Source organism: Podarcis gaigeae (genome assembly GCF_964106915.1).
Source record: "Podarcis gaigeae genome assembly, chromosome: 15".
Taxonomy (NCBI): domain Eukaryota; kingdom Metazoa; phylum Chordata; class Lepidosauria; order Squamata; family Lacertidae; genus Podarcis; species Podarcis gaigeae.
The window spans coordinates 16,451,041-16,469,915 of record NC_139692.1 but is presented as its reverse complement, the minus strand read 5'-3'; the positions used below and the strand labels follow the sequence as shown (position 1 = coordinate 16,469,915).

The window sequence follows — 18,875 nt, the reverse complement described above, 5'->3', positions numbered from 1 at the left end:
TTCTTTGTATAGCATTTATTTGAACAGCCAACCACTGGTGCCCGCCCTATCCCCCAACAGGAGGAGGAAGAGAAGGAGTATTTTAGGGATCCTTGTCTGCATTCATGTCACCATCATCTGATTCTGCCCCAATCTGAATGATATTTGTAGAGACCACCACAATTTCATCTCAGCACTGTAATTTAATACTACGACACTGTTAGGAGTAGAAACCAAAAACTTTCAAACATCATAGCCAATCAGGCCACGTTTGCCTATGATTTCACCGATGTAAAACCACATTAGCACTTCAGTCGCCACCAAGCCGTTCCTCAGAGCTTCCTGAAAGAAAAGAGAAATATTTCACAACTTTTGCCACTTTAGCAAATCATCCCTTCAATACACAAACCCCATTCCAGAAGCTTCCTTATGATCCATGACAGGGTGCATTACATGGCACACTCTAGTTCCTAGAAAATATCTGTGCCCATGCTTCCACAGGACTGAGAAAGAAGGGGCAGATATTTTAGCATTTCAGGGTGCGGCCCCCAAATTCATCCAAGATTCCAGCCTCAGGAATAGGAGCTCCTATGAACCAAGTAAAGCTTTGCAGGTTACATCACCTACAATAAAAGAATGAAAATGCAACTGCATGCCAGTTTACAAACAACTTTGAGACTGATGACTGACTGTTGCAGGCATCACTGTTAGTTCTGGACAAAGAAGCAACCTGCCAGGATGATGTCAGAGGCCTAGCCCACAATCTCAGGAGTTTTTTTTACAAAAACTAATGATTTACAAGTTGTAACGTTTTAGAAGAGTCACAATGTTTGTATCAGGGTAAAGCACCAACAACATGTTAAGTTGGTCTTTTGCTTCATATTGACTGAGTTCACTTTTTACATACAGCCAGATATAACCTATTATAGATATGAACAGCTATAGCTTAGGGTAATGACCTTTCACTTCTGGCTTGCAGTTACCTTGACAGTGAGCTGTTTGATGCGGCCAGTCTGCATGCTCTTCAGCAATCCTTTCATGCCATCAATGGCCTTAGGAATTTCAGCAGGAGTTGGGGGAACCAATTCAACTTTAGCATAGTACAAAAAAGTGGCGAGGCGAGGCTTTGAATAAGTGATAGCAGCTGAAAGAGATAAGAGTGGGATGAGATGAGAGCAAAAGCAGGTGTGTGCAAAGCAGACATCTACAAATCACCATAAACTAATGTCCCACTGTGCCAAAAGTGGCAGTTTCCTGACAGCAGGTAAAACTACCGTCATTAAACACCTGCATCCAGTGGGGGATCACTGTTCTCAATCTGCACACAATGGCCATTTAATATGAACTCTTGAGTGAATAACCAAGGTTAGAAAAGTAGTCCAAATCCCCAGCACTGGCACATTTTTAAGCACCAGGGCAAAGCAGCACTTGGAATTTTTCCAACTCTCTAGGTAACTATTCACACATGTAGGTCAAAACCTGCAGCATCCAAAAATTCAGTGCCAGAACTCACTTGAGTGTTTAAGTACGTTTAAAATAATTTAAGCATTTAAAGTAAAGCAAAACAGTGCAATTCTGGTCCCTACCGGCAACAATGGTAAGTGCCTTTAACAGTTTGGAATATCATTCAATAAGTAAAGCTTCCACACAGGTGATGGCAACTAAGAAAAGAGCCATCTCTGTAGTGTTGCCACGTTGGTAAGAATCCCCTCCCCAGCACGGCATTGTTTGCCAGGTGTCATCATGGTATGGTTCATGGGCGTAGCCAGGGGTGGCAGCTGGCCCCCCTAAATCAAGTCAATAAATAAAAAAACTAAGAGTAGAAATTGGAGAAAGATTTTGACAGATTTCTCTGAGCAGCTGGGGTCAAAAGAAAATAATTTAAAACAACTGTTGAGACATTTCAGCCCGAATCTGCTAAACAGAGCGAGACAGAGGATGATGACAGATCGTGCCCCCTCATAATCCTGACTACCTTCCACCCTCCCAACATAAATCCTGGCTTTGCCCTCGGTATGGTTTTAGATGCTAGGTTAAGACTGCCTTATTCTTCTGGGCATGCAAAGGTCTGTCCCACTGCATGCATATCAAACAGTTTTATTGAACTGATGCTTGATTAAATTGTATACATGTTCTGCCATGAGCTCCAGTACTACTTGCCGCACGGTATTACTGTGGGATGGGATTTAAAGCCACAGTGCGACTAAGCAGCAAACTCGTTCCTTTGGCAGAAGCCAGGGCAGCACGTCAGGTTCCTTTAGGGCAATTCACCGGTTCGACGCAAGCCTCAAATGAAACCCCTTCCCCGCCCGACCTTCGGCCCCACAGCTCTCGGAGCGGCCGCCCCCAGCACCGAGGCTGGGGAAGGAGCAGCGGGAGTAGGGCAAAGCGAAGGGCCGCCCCCTGCCAAGAGCGGCGACGGCTCGTCACCCGCCCCTTAACAGGGGGCAGGCTCCGTGGCCGGCGCCGCCTGCCCTTCCTCTTCCAGCGCGGACGGGAAAGCGGCGGCAGCCGGGCGAAAGAGAAGCGCTTCTTCTTCAGCGGCCCCTGAAGGAAACTCGCCCGAACCGGCGCCCGTCCCCTGACTGACCAGAAACAAGCTTGGGCCCTTGGGTGGTGATGGCCGTCACCAGCTTCTGCGCAGCCTGCGCCATCCCGGGAGCGAGCAGCGGACGGAGGAGGACCGGAGAGGAATGAGGAGGAGGAACAGCGGACAAGCAGGAGCCGCTCGAAAGAAGCCCCCTGAAGGTCACAGCCAGGCGGAGTGTAAGGACCCCGCCGCAGCTGCCCAAGCTGTGCCGGTCTCGCTCGCGCCGCCCACGCACTTAGCCCGGAGGAAGCCGTCGAGCTGCTGGGAGGGCGGACGTGCCTGCCGGCCTTTCTCAGTGGCTGCTGTCTTCGCTGCCTTACCCGCGATTTTAAAAATATTTTTTCCTCTTTTCTTTCCAGCAGGCGTTTATCGAGGACAACTGTCTATGGGGGCGGAGAGAATGCTTGTGCGCGTGCGCCCTTCGCAGGCGCTGACGGAAGGAGTGTGAACGAAGTCCGTGAAAAAAGGCAATGAGCCGCTTCCAGTGAAGCGCACGCGCAGAAGCGGAACGCGGCCCCAGGCTGGCTTCCCCGGAGAGGTAGCAGCGGGCTTTTTCTTTTTGTCCGCAGCCTGGACAGGGAAAGCCGAAAAGGAAAAGAGAGCCAGTGGCAGGCAACGAGGGCACCCTTAGAAGGCAGCCGTCATAACACACGTTCCTAATACATAGATATTTGCGTGCAGGTTATGGGACGCAGGTGGCGCTGTGAGTTAAACCACAGAGCCTAGGACTTGCCGATCAGAAGGTTCGAATCCCTGAGACGGGGTGAGCTCCTGTTGCTTGGTCCCTGCTCCTGCCAACCTAGCAGTTTGAAAGCACGTCAAAGTGCAAGTAGATCAATAGGCGGGAAGGTAAACGGCGTTTCTGTGTGCTGCTCTGGTTTGCCAGAAGGAGCTTAGTCATGCTGGCCACATGACCCAGAAGCTGCACGCCGGCTCCCTCGGCCATTAAAGCGAGATGAGCACCGCAACCCCAGAGTTGGTCACGACTGGACCTAATGGTCAGGGGTCCTTTTACTTTTTTTTTATGGGTTGGGGGCGTTACAGTTAAATAACAGCTGGTGCCCGTGAAAGAGTTTTTGAAACCATCAGTCACTTGGCTGTACAGATAAAGGTGGATCCAAGAGCACTTTTTGCATGCAGAAGGCCCCAAATTCAGTGCTTAACTTTTCCAGGCAAGTCTTAGATCCCTGCCTCAAACCATGGAAAGTTGCCACCAATGTAGACAACTCTGAGCTAGGTGGACTTTATAAACCCGACATCATAATAAATCTGACTTTATTTAAGGCAGCTTCTGACATTCCTAAATCTGAGCTTTCACAGCAAAGTACAGCCCCATCCATCACTGGCGGAATACTCCCTAGGCCAGGGTTTCCCAAACTTGGGTCTCTAGCTGTCTTTGGACTACAATTTCCATCATTCCATTGTCTTGCCAGCTAGGGATGATGGGAGTTGTAGTGCAACAACAGTATTCTAGACAAACCACCCACAGTGCCCCACTTCAATGTAGTGGGAGTAGCAGAATGCTTTTCACCACCCACCCCCAGATACCTGCTTCTTCAAATTCAGGTCTTCTTCCATGGGGAGTGGTTCAAAAAAACAGATTGTGTAGGGGGAGATACTGTGGGACACATTTAGACAGACCCTGTCATGGAGCCCTATCCAATTAATTAAATTTCTCCAAGCCAATGCACCCCTGAATACAGGCAAGTTCTGGAAGGAGGGGAGGTGGTTATGGAAGCTATGGATAGGAGGAAGAAAGTGTCACAGGGTATAAAAAGACGGGCCTGTGACAAGCATGTTGCCTGCTTTGGGGGTATCTGGATATCACACACTGCGAAAGGGGGTGAGAAGAAGCACTTTTGGTGCACCACTGATATTGGGAAACAAGTTGTGCAACCCTAAAAAGAAAGAAAAGAAAAATTAGGAAGCCCAAGGACCTCAAGAAAGCAGTTTCATTATTGCTCTTTATCTCCTTACACAGGACCAGCTAGACAGCTCAAAGTGTAGGATCTCCACTGGGAAGATTTAAATGTGTTTAGGCCCTGAGGAAGGATTGTGGAGTCTTCTATAGGGTTAGGGTTTTCTACACCAGGCTGGAGGGGAGGAAAGCCAACAAGAATATACGAAAAGCGTCTACTTCTGGAGAGCTGATCAAGTATATGCTCTACCTCATTTAAATGGAGCAGGATAGAATATTTAAAACAAAAATACATAATTGTTTTGAAATGGAAATACTGAAGAGTTAAACAAAGAGCAGCCAAGGGGCATGTTCAGCACACCAACTCCAATAAGGTTGCAGCAGTGACCCTGGTAGAGAGGAAGTGGTTGAAGGTAGGTGGCTACAGGATCAACAGGCATACAACACCAAAGAAACATGGACACCTGACACTTTTATTGGTCTAAAGTGAATGTCATACTATATACACACTGCATACATATTGACATGCAACAGGCACAGTATAAATGCAGGCAGGATTTATAGGGCACCTGCATGAACATGTACACAGTGCTTTGGGCGCAGGCCCACCAGCCCAGAAGACTTAAGTCATTGCCAGCAAAAGCAACAACGGGGGCTCATCACCACAGTATGATATGTCAAGCTCGGGGAGGGGGCAAATGCTACAGCAAACATTCACCCAGCCTCTTGGCATCAGCTTCCTCTAACCAAAGGCTGTTGGTGGATAATAGTCCCCCTGTGTGGACCAAAGTGAGTTGCAGATCTCCACCAATAGTGTCAGGATTGCATAAAGAAAGGTCTGTCCAATGGGGAGAGTGCAGCTTTTGCCTTCACATTAAAACAGAAAAAAAGTTTCTGGCACGAGAAATGCTGCTGCAACAGAAGGGAAACCTATCTGGGCAGGGATACGGGGAAGGGCAGTTGCTGTGGAAACCAGACAGCAGGTGAACCAAAAAGGCAGGGAGCAGCTAAAGATTCCTGACAAAAGTCCTAACGGCAAAAAACCCAAAACCAAAAACAGGCCCATAGAACCCCCACACTTCTCCCCTCACAACTCTGCAGTGGTAGCGCAAAAGAGGGAAGGAGCAGGCAGCTTAAAGGTCCTGGGGGTTGCGGAAGCCCAGCCAGGGCCACAATCCAGGTCACAGAGTCCCTTCCAACTGCTCCTTTTCTTTCTTCCGCTCTGCGAGCCACTGCTGGATCCGCTCCTTGAGTTCAGTATTTGGTCTGATCTGGTCCATGGTGAGGGGGCTCCGGTTGAAAGGATCAGTCTGGTCACTACAAGGGGAAAAAACACCAGGAAGCAGGTAAAGGAGAGACTAGCTAGTAGCACAGATATGTGGGCAGGAGGCAGTGCCACCAACCTTTGGAGATGGACACACAGGCCCACCGCCACCCCACCAGATGGATATCAAATCAAGGAGGAAGTCATCTGGCAGACCAAGACTGCCTTTTATTTGGCCACAGTTGTTGAAGCCCAATATGGTGCTCTGACAGACTCCCAATGTGCAACCATTGCTATGAGGCAGCCTTTTGTAGTGAAAGGAATTTGCTTATTTTAGAAAATTGGGTATGCCTGGAACAGTAGAGCTAAGTGAGGCAGACTCAGGGATAAATTGGGCTACCTTAACATCAAATGACTTTGGGCAAGGGGAGGTGCTTGGAGCTAAAGCCACCTAATATTTTCCTAGAAGAGATAAGCAATCAGTTGTTCAGCCTTGACCCTGACCCCTTCCCAGCCTTGTGAATACCTTAGGAGGTGCCTTGCAATTGTCGATCTATCTACAGTGACCCGAGAGGAAGGCAGCAGCACCGGGTCCATCATTAAAGTACTCATGATAGGGTCCAGAAACTCATCACAGGCATCCGCATAGGTCTCCTCTTCCTGCAGTTGGCGGTCTGCAAGGGACTAGAAGAAAGCCCAACAATTGTTAGAGAGGTCCCTGCCTGCTCAGGTCAGTGGTGGGATGGATGACAGAAGGAAACTTCTCCCCAACACACCCAAGAAGCTCAGCAGACGACTAGTTGCCGCTGAGCCTTTGTTTAAGGGCAACAAATGAGAGCAAAGTTGTATTCTTGGGCCTGGCTTAGCTCCAGGAAGCAGCAAGGAATGTAATTCTGGCTTATGGAAGGGGCTAATGCTCCCACTACACTCAGTTTTGTTTCCTTGCCTTTCCTTTCATGGAGGGACTTAGTGAAAGCCTATAGCTCAGAGGGTCTGCTCCTTGCACATGCTACTAGGTAGAGAAAGCCTCCTTCTTGCAAGAGCATACACAAGCTGCCCAGCTCAAAATGCCAACAGTAGAGGATGAGGCACCAACATGCAGCTCTCCAAAAAGGAGGGTTCCTTTGTGGAAAGCAGGGAGGAAACTAGCGCCAGCTCCCCTCCACCAACCCTCACCTTGATCCTCTCTGCCAGGTTGCTAAATGCCACAATCATGTTGCCAGGCTTGTTAATCTTCTTCAGGACTCTGACTGTCTGAGCAAAAAGAGTTGGGGAATACGATCGCCCGTCCTTGGGCACTGTGGCACAAAAGTTCTCCTCGTCCCTGAAAGAGAAGAGGGATGAGACAACACTGGGAGCGGCAAGGCCCTTCTGCACATTCAAGCAAGGAAGGGAGCTTCTCTGCTCTCTTCCCTAGGCAAGCCCAGTCAGTCTGCCTTACAGCCTTCCACCTTTGGCATTCTCTTGCTCTCTCACACTTCCACAAGCATACCAATGCCCTTGGCTTGGACAGACCAAAGGCTCAGCTGGCCCTGCCCAGTGGTCAATGAAATGCTCCAAAAAAGGGAATGATGGGGGAAAGCATTCACTGATTTCCCCTGATACTCAGAAGGCTGCTGTCACCACCACCAAGTTGCCCTCTCCTTCCCAATACACATACCCCAGATTTAAGTAGATGGTGCAGATGTCAGAAACCAGCTGTTGGGGTTTGAAGTCAAACTCGCTGAAGTCTTTGACCTTTAAAGCCCCCATTTTGGGGCCCACCAAGTGCTGCAGGAAGTAGTTGAGCATGGAGATAATGCGCTCAGCCAGGAAGGGGTGCACAAAGAGGGACTTGATCTCTGCAATGTAAACCAGGTCTCTGTGAGGTCCCCTGAACAGCCCAGCTCCCCTCCTCACTCCTAGCTGGAGCGTTCTGTCTTTACCTGAAGTCAGGAAGGCCAGGGTCCCAATGGTCTCATTGGACATGATGTTGTGGAAGCGAGCCAGCTGCCCAAACATCTGCAGGCTGGCTTCCTTCTCACGCCGCAGCTCTGTAGACAGGGCATCCCACTCACCCCGGTCCTTCTCAATCTGCTGGATCTTGATCTTACTCAGGTACTGCAGAGCAATTTGAGGTGGGGGAGAAAGGGAGAGAAGGAAGAGGGTGTATGAAGCACACGTAACCATAGCTCAGTAGTCCTCTGGCCCATTTTCCACAATCTTCTATTAAGGAGGTGGACAGCAGCTGAGAGGGGCAACAGCAACAGATCAGCCAGACTGAATTTCCGGAATGGGCCTCTTTCCTCAACACAGGCCAGATGCAGTTCTTTCAGACAGGCATGGCAGAATAGAGTTCTCCAGCTCACACCAGCAGAGGAAAGGATGAGAAAGAGCAGTAGAGCAAGTGAAGAACACACAACAGTATTCAGCAGGGGCAGGGGGAATGAATCTTACAAGCATGGGTAATGCAAATGAAGTTGGTCTAAAGCAGTGTTTCCCAAAGTGGGTGGTACCACCCCCAGGGGTGAGGGTGGGATTAACTAGGGGGCTGCTAAGAGGCAAGGGGCATTGGTGGGGGGGGGGGCACTGAAGGTGTAAATTACTATCAAACTTTGAAAAGTTGGCATCACTGGATCTTGCTCATTAATTTTGTTGCATTAATTAAACAGTTTTAATTGGGCTCTGAACAAATATGCAATTAATTGCTCCTGCTCTTAATTTCGTTGTGTTGTAATTTTCCTTAGTGGACCACTATTTCGAATAATGCTTTTTAAAGGGGGGGGGGAGGCACTGGGGATGAGTCCATGGAACCGAAGGGGTGGTGACCCAAAAAAGTTAGGGAACCACTGGTTTAAAGTGTCTCCACGCACACAAACCCTTCGGGGGAACTGGCCTTAGTGGCACAGAGGCTGTCAGAGAAACTTCCTTTCACTCCCTCTCCTGAGCTAGTTTACAACGATCAGTTCAGAGACAGATAATCTTCCTAGAACTTTCAAGAACTCTCCTCCCACCCCCTCTCTCTCACACACACAAACAAACAACCTTCCTGGTACTATCAGGGTAACTGCAGGTGGCAATTCCATTCATGGCTATGAGAAATTCTTGTTTCATAGATCTAGGGACCATTTTATTTTCCTCTTTGGTGCTCCCTCCCATCATCAAAAAACAAATAAAAATGCTTTACTTGAATGGCTTCATCCAACAGGAAGATGGCATCATTCATGAGCAAGTTTAGGAAGCGCAAAAAGAGAGGGGGATTCATTGCTTCTAGGTTCTTTGAGGCATAGTCGGCAAGTGCCTGCAAGAAGAAGGAGGGGGAGAAAGAGATGTTTCCCACCTGGATGATTGCTGTCCTGGCTGAAGCAACTCATGTACCTCCCAAGCCTTACCTTGATGCTTTCCCGGTAGGAATCAATGCCCCACATATACCTGAGGATGGGGTACATAGGCCTGCGATAGTTGAACTTCTGCTCGAACTGATGGGGATCCCCTAGGCAGGAGGAAAAGAACAGGCCAAGCCAAAATGAATGCCAAGATCTGGCAGCACCACAAGACCAAGGAAGGGATGTTTTGCTCACAATATGGCAGCTCCTCATGCTTCAAAGCTGCATCTTGGCATGGCAGTGTGCTACTGAATGTCCAGAGAGAACAGCAAAGGGCTGGCTCTTTCCACCCTCCACTTTCATGGTTTACACTCAAGAAAAAGCATGGACAGCTCAAAAATGTGCCCTGAGCCATGAATGGTACAGGGAGAGACGTCACCCATGTCTGGTGCAGCACAAGGTGCTCAGAGGACTTGGGAGAAAAGGAAAGCCCCCTCGCCCCTGAGCGCTGCTATCACAGATGCAAAGCATGCGACTGGGAGGATGGCTCTGTTCAGCAGGAATGGAAATGGCAGCAGCTCAAGGAGGAGGAAGATGATGAAAGTGGCACCGCTAGAGCAAGGTCCCTCTCTCCCACCGCCCCCTTACCAGTGAACTCAATGTCCACAAAGACCTTGATGAGTGCCTCGGCAAGGTAGGCAGCATGCCGGTAGGAGCAGAAGACCCTCTTGCGATGGAAGACACTGGAGACAAGGGGATTCTGCACCTGGTCCATGTGAGGCATTACAGCCTCTAACACTTCAGCCAGCTTGGCTCGCAGGTGTGGGTTCTTCATCCTGCAGGAGGGCAAATGAGGATCAACCACCTGGGAGGACATTCAAGGATGACTGTTAGCCCTGCCAACATATCCTGGAAGCTTTGCTTCTTAGGGGCTTCCTCTTTGTCTGCTGTTGACCGCAATTCAGAGACACCAACTGGGGCAGAACTTGGAAGATGCCAGAACCATGAGGCAAGTGCCTCAACTTCTGCAAGTGTTACCTGATTTCTTCCTGGCTCAAGTGGAAATGTGGAATTTGATCTCCTAAAACCCCAAAAGCTTGGACACTGAGGACCTTAGAGGATAACCCTATAATCAGCAGGGAAAGCCCTGCTAGTGGTGCCATTGCTGGCGGTGACCCAAAACAAGACCTTCTTAGTGGCAGTTACCCTTTAGTGGAATACCCTCCCTTGTGAGGTTCATTTGTCTTCCTTACGATTAACTTTTATGAAAAAAAATAAAACGTTCCTGTTTGCCCTGGCATTTCATGGCTGAAAGTTTTGTCCCCAGTAACCTTGAAATTATTAGTCTGAGTATAGGTAATTAATTTTAGGCATTTTTAACTGTTCTTAGAAGTTTCAGTTGCGCTGTTTGAGTACGGACATGCTTGCCACCCAGGGCTCCTTTGGAGGAAGGTGCATGATATAAACTGAATAAACAAATAAACAAAAATAAATAGCTATCTCACAATGCAACAGTAGGTATAGTTGTTAGAGCGAGGGTGGGGAAGCTCCAACCTACTGACCAAACATGGATCTGTAGGTATCTTTAGGCCTGCCACGCCATTTTCAGAAAGCCACACCTGACAGGTAAGGATAGGACTTCAAAGTCCCTTGTTGTTCCTTTGGAGAAAGCGGCTCAAGGTGACAGTCTTTGTTCAAGAATACAGAGGGAGGCAGAACAGGAAACAATTACCAGCTGCCTGAATGGCTTAAGCTTTCTGCACCGCCGTGCTAAGGTGTAGGAGCTGTAGCATCACTGATGGCTCAAAGGGGATTGATTTGATCTGGCCATAACCTCTCTCCCTGCCTTTGTACTCCCAAATATTTACTGGTGACCACCCTTGAAGCCTGGATGAAGGACACTGAGGTGGATAAGTGGCTGGAGAGGCCATTACCTGTCCACATCCCCAGTGAAGATAGTCACAAAATGAAGGATGTGCTCCAGGGAGTCAGCTGACGTTTCCAGAAGATCATCAGCAAAGCGGCGCAAGAATATGAAGAAGTCACCCAAGTTGTCAGCAAAAAATTCTGCAAATACAAAGCTCCAAATGAGGTGCTTGCTGGGAGAATGTTCAGACCCAGCCCTTGACCAGAAATAAAGAACTTACTTAATAGTACAAAGACTCCCCTAGAGCAGGACAGCATTTTAGCTTCTCCAGGGTCAAACTAAGCATACTCCAATACACTACAACCTGGCCTTGCCTAAAGGTCACAGGAAGAGAAACCTATTTGTCAACATGGAAGGTGTTGGAAATGGATGCACACTTGCAGCTATTTCACATCTAAGGATAGAGACAGATGTGTTTGTGTGCCCCCATCCACTTCACTGTCTTTCTAAGTTTAGCTTTTTAGGTAGCATACACCATCACTGCCAGCAAGACAGACTCCTCTTCTGGAATTGTACATCTTTCTGGCACCAAGGGAGAAGGTCCCTAAGATGTAGCAGGGGTATCTTTTAGAGCAATGTGGAATCTGTACAGCAAGTGATGTCCAATTCAGGTATTTTGTGTGGTGTCCTGGGAAGCACAGCTGGTTTTTTTTTTTTTGAAAAAGATACATTTGTCCTTAATTGCAAAGTCAAGCCTAAAACCACCTGGGCCTTCAGTGCCTGCTCGTGTGGGCTTCCATGTCTGGTGTTTCTGCTGCCAGCATAATTCTCAGGCCCTCTTATACATCAGCATCTCTTCCCTTCACAACTCCAGAAGCCTCAACCTTCCATCTCTAGACTGGAACTATAGACTGCACACAAGCACAGCCAATGCAATGTTTTGCCCCGATTAATTCAGTGATAGTGCGTGGGTGTTTTTTGGGTTGCCAGACTTAAGAATCCTAGACCATGGTCACCACTGCCACCTACCTACCTACCCAGGGATGCTGCAATAAACCAGCTAGGCCTGCTCCAGAGAGAGCAGAACTATAGGCCCCTGCTTGTAAACTATTTCGCTCCATCCCAGAACTTTTCTAGGTCAACTAAACCCCGATGAGAACTACACAAGGGTATATTTTATAATTCTCTAGATGCCCATCAGTCAGACTAGAACAGCAAGGGTGCTCTTAACTTTCAGGAAACTGCTGGAGGAAAAGAGGTGTTCAAAATCTTTTGATGCCAATATAGGCCAAAGAGATAAGCCCAACATTTCTGAAGGGGAAAGCCCTTGCTGGTCACCTGGGACATAGGCCAGAGCATTCTTCTCCACCTCAGACAGAGGGAATGTCAGGTCTACCAGCTCGGTCCCTTGGTTTCCAATGGCCAGCTGGACCAGGAGAACAGCCATGGAGACCTGCAGGTGAAGACAGTTCTGCAACATCTGCGGCTCTGTCATAGCTGTTTTGGTGGAGAGATAGATGGTCATGAGACGCTCAAACTGCTCCCGAAGGTTGTCTGCTGAAGGGCTGGAGCTCTGCTGAGCCTCTCGCCAGGCCACCTGCAGCCGGTGAAGGCTTTGGTTTAGTTTGATCATCTGGTCATGCAACCTGTACAAGCAACAGAAATACATACATTAACCAGAAGGACAGAAGCAAAGTGGGGTGTACAAGATAGCCTCTGTGAGTATCGGGGGGAGATGTCCAAGGCTCCCCCATTGAACTAGAGATGCAACAAACTCAGGTTCCCCAGGAACAGAACCAATTCTCTTTTCTGGATCACACAAGCAGCAAACTGGAACAAACTACTGCATCCAGAGGCTTTTTGCAATCATTTATTTGATAGCTGCTTTGATTTGAGGGGGTTTCCACATCAAGGAGGGGGGCTTCAAGGGGACAGCTGGAAATCACGTGCATTGGCTTTACTGGTTTAGCTTCTTCATTATACCAGTAAAATCCCCTTTCCCCAAACCAATATCTGCTTAAACAAATTTGATTGGGGTGCTCTCATATCACTGTTCTCGTTACAGGCTTTGCCTGTCAGTAGGATATCTCAGGTCACCTCAGCTTGCAAAGGCTGCCAACCAGGCTTTTACAGCCCAATCCTGCTGTAGGCAAATTTTCAGTGTCTAAGGAAGAGGCACTTGCAAGGCCTTGCCATTCCCACACACCCATATACCCTCTGGAGGCAGTACCTGTGAAATCCTAAATGGAGGGTATACTGGGTCAACACCAAGTTCTCCGTCACGAGGTTGTAGCTGGGGGCAAACTCTGGCTCCTGCTCAGTTGTGGCTGGGATCAAGCAGGTTTCTTTCTCCAAACCTTGAAGGAAGTTAACAGGAATTGCTTCCCCACCAAGCAACACCTACCAGGAGGATGCCAGAGCCAATGGGAGCACTCTGGTTTCCTCCAGCTCTTCCTCTGCCCTTGGCCAACAGCCTCCTCCCTTACAGGCTGCCTTGCCAAGAGTATGAGGACAAGATTTGGGCACCTGCAAAGTCGTGGCTCACCTTTCATATGCACATTCTTGCTCCGTTGCTCTTCCTCATTCAGCTCTTTCAGCGCACAGTAGGTAGGGTCAAATGTGAGGAGCCGGGGCGATCTGGGCTTACAAAAGGGCTGGCATAGCCTGAGGAGGGCGGCCCCCAAGTTCAGGAAGAAGGCATCCGAGGCATACATCTGGAAGAAAATCTCTGGCATCTGGTTGGCCCATATCTTCGTGCGGCCTGCATTAGCATGGAGACAGTTTCCCAGCCAGGACAGGATTCGGTGCTTTGTTTGTGGTGATAGCTGCAGCAGGTTCTTGAGCATCTGGTAGATCTTCTCATGGAACTGAGCCATGAACTGTTACCAAAACATCAGAAGTCTTAAGATGTGTACAACACACACACTTGCTCAGTCAACTTAAACTGGGATCTTCCACATGCAGTATCTGTGCTCTACCCACTGAGCTATGCCTCCTCTCTCCTAAATGCCTTAACTTTCAGCAGTTAATGGGTCTTGGTCTTCTCAAATACCCCAAGCATCATGAATTTCCTGCAAAGGTTTTCACTATACTTTGATGTTGACAATCTGTGACTTAAGGAACAACCAAGAACCCACCAAATCACACTAGAGAGATAAATTTAAGAGACAGAAGCTGTCATTTTCCGCCGCTGTACCCTCTACTCTGCCTGGTTAAGCTACACTGGTATGAAATGTGCACCTCCACACACCTGATGGATGTTGGATTCCTGCACCTTGATCTCCTGAGGGCTGGACCGAGAGGGATTCAAGAAGTAATCATGGTTCTCTACCACACCTGGGGTCTTCAACAAGCATGAGATGCTCAAGATAGCTCCCAGCAAAGTCTTCTGGTAGAGCTGCCCATTGGCTGGGTCCTTTGGCTGGATGTACTCTACAAAAACCTGAACAAACAGAAATAGAAGGTACTGCTGGTCAGCCAGTACAGGTAAAGCCCCGATGTAAGTGGAATGAAGGACACCCTTTTATGGAATGATGGCTCTGCCATATTGGCCAGCCTATCATTGATGCATGTTGCAACCGCAGCACAGAATCAGGAAGGCCATGCTTCCTTCACAGTGAAGAGAACAAGCAACTACCCCTCTGCCCAGGAGGGAAGCTGAAAATGGCCATGGCTAATTGCTTTGCTGCTCCCTGGCACCCTGAAGAGGCTAGCCAAATGCTCACTTTTGCTATATCTTTCTGCCTAGTGAAGTACAGGAGCATGTCCAGGTAGGAGTAGAGCAGGATCTGGCAAAGGTGCAGCTCTCGGATCCGTCCCAAGAGGATATCAAAGACAGGCACCATTACTTCCTCAAAGGTCTTCACTTCCTCATCCATAGTGAGGCCTTCTATGACTTCCTCCAGGAACTCAGTTACATCTTCAAAGCCTACAGTAAGAGAGTAGGAGAGAAGTGAACACCAATCCTTTATGCATTCTCATAGAAAGATACAGGCACCCCAACACATTTACAACTATAATAAAAAGGTGGGGTATCTTTGAGGGACCTCCTGCAGTTGTAGCCCATTATCTTCTTCTAGGGTGCCCAGCTCTGCCTCTGTAACTTACGGGCTCCTCTAAGGGACTCCAGCATCAAGTCCACTAGCTGCTCGTAGACATTTTGGTTGATATAGATCTCCGGGGTGAGGAGGACCGTGCGAGTGTTGGACACAGAAAGGTTTCGGCAGCGCATGGCAAAGGGCAACAGGTTCTCTGGCACTTTGGTAATCTAGGAGAACAGAGGAGAGCACTTTGTCTCTGGTCTGCTGGGCTGCTCTGCTCAGGGAGTCAGACTTGCTGACAGGGATGTGAGGCATTGACCCACCTCCTCCTTTGCCCTCTGGAAGCTGGCAAAGAGGTAGCGAAATATGTGCTTCTCCCCTGCATCTCTTTCAGCTGATAGATTCTGTATGCCAGCCGAGGTCATGTGAATCAGGTGATTCCCTGGTTCAGGGAGGAGTAGCCGGGTAAAGAGAGCCTGGAGAGACATGCCAAGCCAGACATAAATGGTCAGTACACAACCCTGCCCACCCACCAGCCACAGAGAGCAAGTGCCCAACTATGTATCACAAACAAACAGTAAGACCAGAAGGTCATCCAAGACAACGTCTGTGGCTAAGGCCAGATCCTTCACCCACTTTATCATGAGCTGTAAGCAAATGGGTGATAGGATTCAGGCACCCAGGTCAGACAAGTCTGCTTGATTAAACAAAAAGTCCAACGTTGGTGGCTCTAGAACAGGGGTGGCTAACTTGTGCCCCTCCAGATGTTGTTGGACTATAACTCCCATCAGCCCCAAACCAGTAAGGCTAGTGGTTGAGGATTATTCAAGCTAAAGTCTAACAACATTTGCAGGTCCATAGGTTAGTCAGTCTTGCTCTATAAAGTGAGCACTACCAAAAGGAGAGAAGGCAAATGTCTTCCATTCACAAGACTGATCCAGCTGAAGGGTCCTTCAAGAACATCAGCACAGAGAACAGTGTGTCCTGAAGGGCAAAGCTTGCATCCTTCACCAAGGCTCACGGACGCTCTGCCAAGCCCTCAGTCAGGCAGAAAAATCATCTGCATTTGCATATGCACAGATACCTGCTCCACATTCTCCATGTCAAGCCAATCCTGATCCTCCAAGTCTGTTGCCATTTCCTCCAAGTACACACAGCGTGCAGGAATCCCATTGCCACTTTTGAGATTGGGGTCACCTGCAGGTTGGGAATCATCAAACCAGTAACATCAGTAACACCACAAGCATGAATCTGTGTCCCTACAAGCACAAGCCCCCAACCCATACATCATCCTCCCGCCCCTTCTTTCTATTTATTTATTTATTTATTGAATTTATATACCGCCCTGTACCCAGAAGTCTCAGGGTGGTTCATAGAACAAAATCAACATATAAAACCACAAAATATATAATCAAAATAAAAACAACAACCCAATAACCCCCCTCCCTAGTTTGGAAGACGTTAACTTCATTTTTCCTAAAGGCAGAATTTATTTTTATCAGTTCACTGGGGAAGAGGAAGGGAGAGATTTAAGCTTTGTTTTATTGAGTGCCAGTGGCACAGCACATGCCTGAAGGGACACAGCCATTCCAGCATTTTGGAACAGTTTGAGAGACTTTTAAGGCAACTGATGCACATAGGAATCCAAGCTTGAGGGGTTTTCTTGCCTCACACAAATCATTGTGCAGCAGAATAGAGCAGCACTATTACAGGAAACACTACTCCCTGCCATCACACTTGATGTGTCAGGAAAGTATTTATACAGTGACAAGCATAGTGTAAGAGAAACCGCACACAGCCAAGTTCGTCTTAAGGAGATTCTGCAGCACATAGTACAGCAAAAGGAACTACAAGTGGAAGATTATCTGTGTTGAGTCTACAGCCACCATAGAACACTGCAGCTCTACTCTCAGGAAGCTGCAAAAATCCTAGTATAACGGAGAGTTCCTCCTAGTCTGGATCCCAGGAACTAACTCCCCATACTCACTGTTGTCAAGCGTGATCAGGAAGATTCTCTGGATCATGTGGTTGATGTTGAGCTGCTCACAGAGCTCCTGCTGGGAACGGAATGAGCGGCTGATCTCAGCCACGGAGTAGTCACAATCATCCAGGCTTTCAGACACGCTGTTGTCAGAATCATCTTGGCTGGCCGAGGTTTCCTCCACTGGAGAAGTAGAACTAGTTAAGAAGCAGCCTAACTTGGCCCCACCAGGCACCAGCCATGCACCCCGGCCTTTTGCCCTGGAGGGCTCTGTGTCAAGAAGAAGGAGGGACCAGCATGGCCTTTGCCTCAGATTTGCCTTCTTGATAACATGTCAGGCATCAGGCAAATATAGCTACCAGCCACAAAGTCAGCTTACCACAAATCACAAACATGTTGTTGTCGCCTCTAGAAAATGCGTGGAGACTGGTTGCCAGCCCCACATGGGTACCACTTGAACCTTATCACCCAAACACAATTTGTTTGCCTATCTGGGCCAACCAAGACACAGAAAGGCTGCCTCAGTGACTATCCCGTCACAACGAACTCTCTCTGCTCTTCCAAAGATTTGCACAACCTGAAGCAGAGGAAAAACCCTTCCATTTGGAAGCCTGCAGTTAAGCCAGTGAAAAACTGAGGATTTCAGCACCTACTAGTTTTTATCCATTTTAATCCAATTCTTCTTTCCACCAATTCCTTAAAATCTGGATTAGTTCTTGCAATCTATGTTACTGACACCCAACTTTTTTTGGGGGGTAAAATGGTCTGTCTTTTAAAATAAGGACAGGGAGGGATGGGGGGAACAGACAAGATCAGCCAAGTGCTTTCAGCAATGCCTCCACGCGGGATTCAACCTTCGATCTGACCCAATGTTTCCTAGGCCAGGGGCGTCAAACCCCCCCCCCCCAAAGCGAGGCCGCCTCTCCCCCTCTCACCAACGGGCGGCGTCAGTTGCTGCTGCTTCTGGATCTCGGCGAAGTGCTTGGCGTCGGCGACGGAGCCGAAGAGGGCGGCGAAGGGGTTACTGGAGATACTGTTGTTGTTCTCCTGGTCGGTCATTTCCCCGCCAGGCGAACTCCATCCAAGGCTGGGGACCAAAGCGAGAGAAGGGCCTCAGAGGTCGCCTCAGAAGTCCTCTTTCCAGGGGCCGAGGAGGGAGCCTAGGAAGGCCCGACGCCGCTGACCCGCAGCTGCCACAGAAGCGCCGGGCCAGGAGGCGACGGTGACGGCGGCTCCCGCGCACGGAGGGCCTGCCGGCTGGGCCGAGCGACCCGCACCGCACCAAGGCTCCCCCAAACCAGGTCAACCCCACCGGCCTGGCCTGGCCCTTCCAGCCCAAGGCTCGCAGCGACGGGACCCGCCGCTTCTTCGCCTGCTTACCGGTCCGCGACCGCTTCGAGACCACTTCCCAGTCAGTAAACTTGACAACGCGTGACGCCACTGGATCGCGCCAACACGTCATCCTACAGGGTCGGAAGCGGGCCCCACCATTGGAAGAAGGGGAGGCGGGAACGCATGGGGGTGGGGCGGGGGGGAAAGAGAAATTAGAGCCACAGAGATAGGAAAAAGTAAAAGAGGACTACGTGGTTGTGTTCTTAGCTCGCTTCCTATTTCCCGTTTTGAGATGTGTAAACTCCAAGCTTTTTAATACAGCTGTTGGCTGGGCAGCAGCCATCCGTTGCACTGCGCCCCGAAGGTAGCAGAAGACCCGAGTGTCGCCTCGTAGGAAACGTTTGCTTCTCCCACAACCTGCCACCCGTAAGCGCCAGTATTTCAAAATTAGCCAACACCAGTTCCAAAACCACTACAGTGGTACCTCGGGTTACATACGCTTCACATACATACACACTCCGCTAATCCAGAAATAGTGCTTTGCTTCAGGATGAGAACAAAATCGTGCAGCGGCAGCAGGAGGCCCCATTAGCTAAAGT

General features: G+C 49.0%; 2 protein-coding genes across 2 annotated transcripts; both read right to left on the bottom strand.

Moving 5' to 3' along the window:
* Window positions 1-2,742, bottom strand: ATP5MG (ATP synthase membrane subunit g). The gene is made up of 3 exons (XM_083714205.1): window positions 2,570-2,742; window positions 963-1,123; window positions 1-321 (listed from the first exon to the last, which is right to left on the bottom strand). Exons 1-3 carry the CDS (start codon window positions 2,631-2,633, stop codon window positions 223-225), a joined length of 324 nt encoding a protein of 107 aa, XP_083570331.1. The 5' UTR covers window positions 2,634-2,742; the 3' UTR covers window positions 1-222.
* A 2,198-nt stretch (window positions 2,743-4,940) lies between these two features.
* Window positions 4,941-18,469, bottom strand: UBE4A (ubiquitination factor E4A). Its single transcript, XM_083713460.1, has 20 exons — window positions 18,325-18,469; window positions 17,880-18,031; window positions 16,951-17,127; window positions 16,048-16,160; window positions 15,287-15,439; window positions 15,031-15,190; window positions 14,649-14,851; window positions 14,174-14,365; window positions 13,469-13,802; window positions 13,154-13,280; window positions 12,262-12,569; window positions 10,991-11,123; window positions 9,705-9,892; window positions 9,123-9,223; window positions 8,918-9,031; window positions 7,677-7,851; window positions 7,412-7,592; window positions 6,928-7,075; window positions 6,278-6,435; window positions 4,941-5,804 (listed from the first exon to the last, which is right to left on the bottom strand). Exons 2-20 carry the CDS (start codon window positions 18,001-18,003, stop codon window positions 5,669-5,671), a joined length of 3,225 nt encoding a protein of 1,074 aa, XP_083569586.1. The 5' UTR covers window positions 18,004-18,031; window positions 18,325-18,469; the 3' UTR covers window positions 4,941-5,668.
* Between the last annotated feature and the right edge of the window lie 406 nt (window positions 18,470-18,875).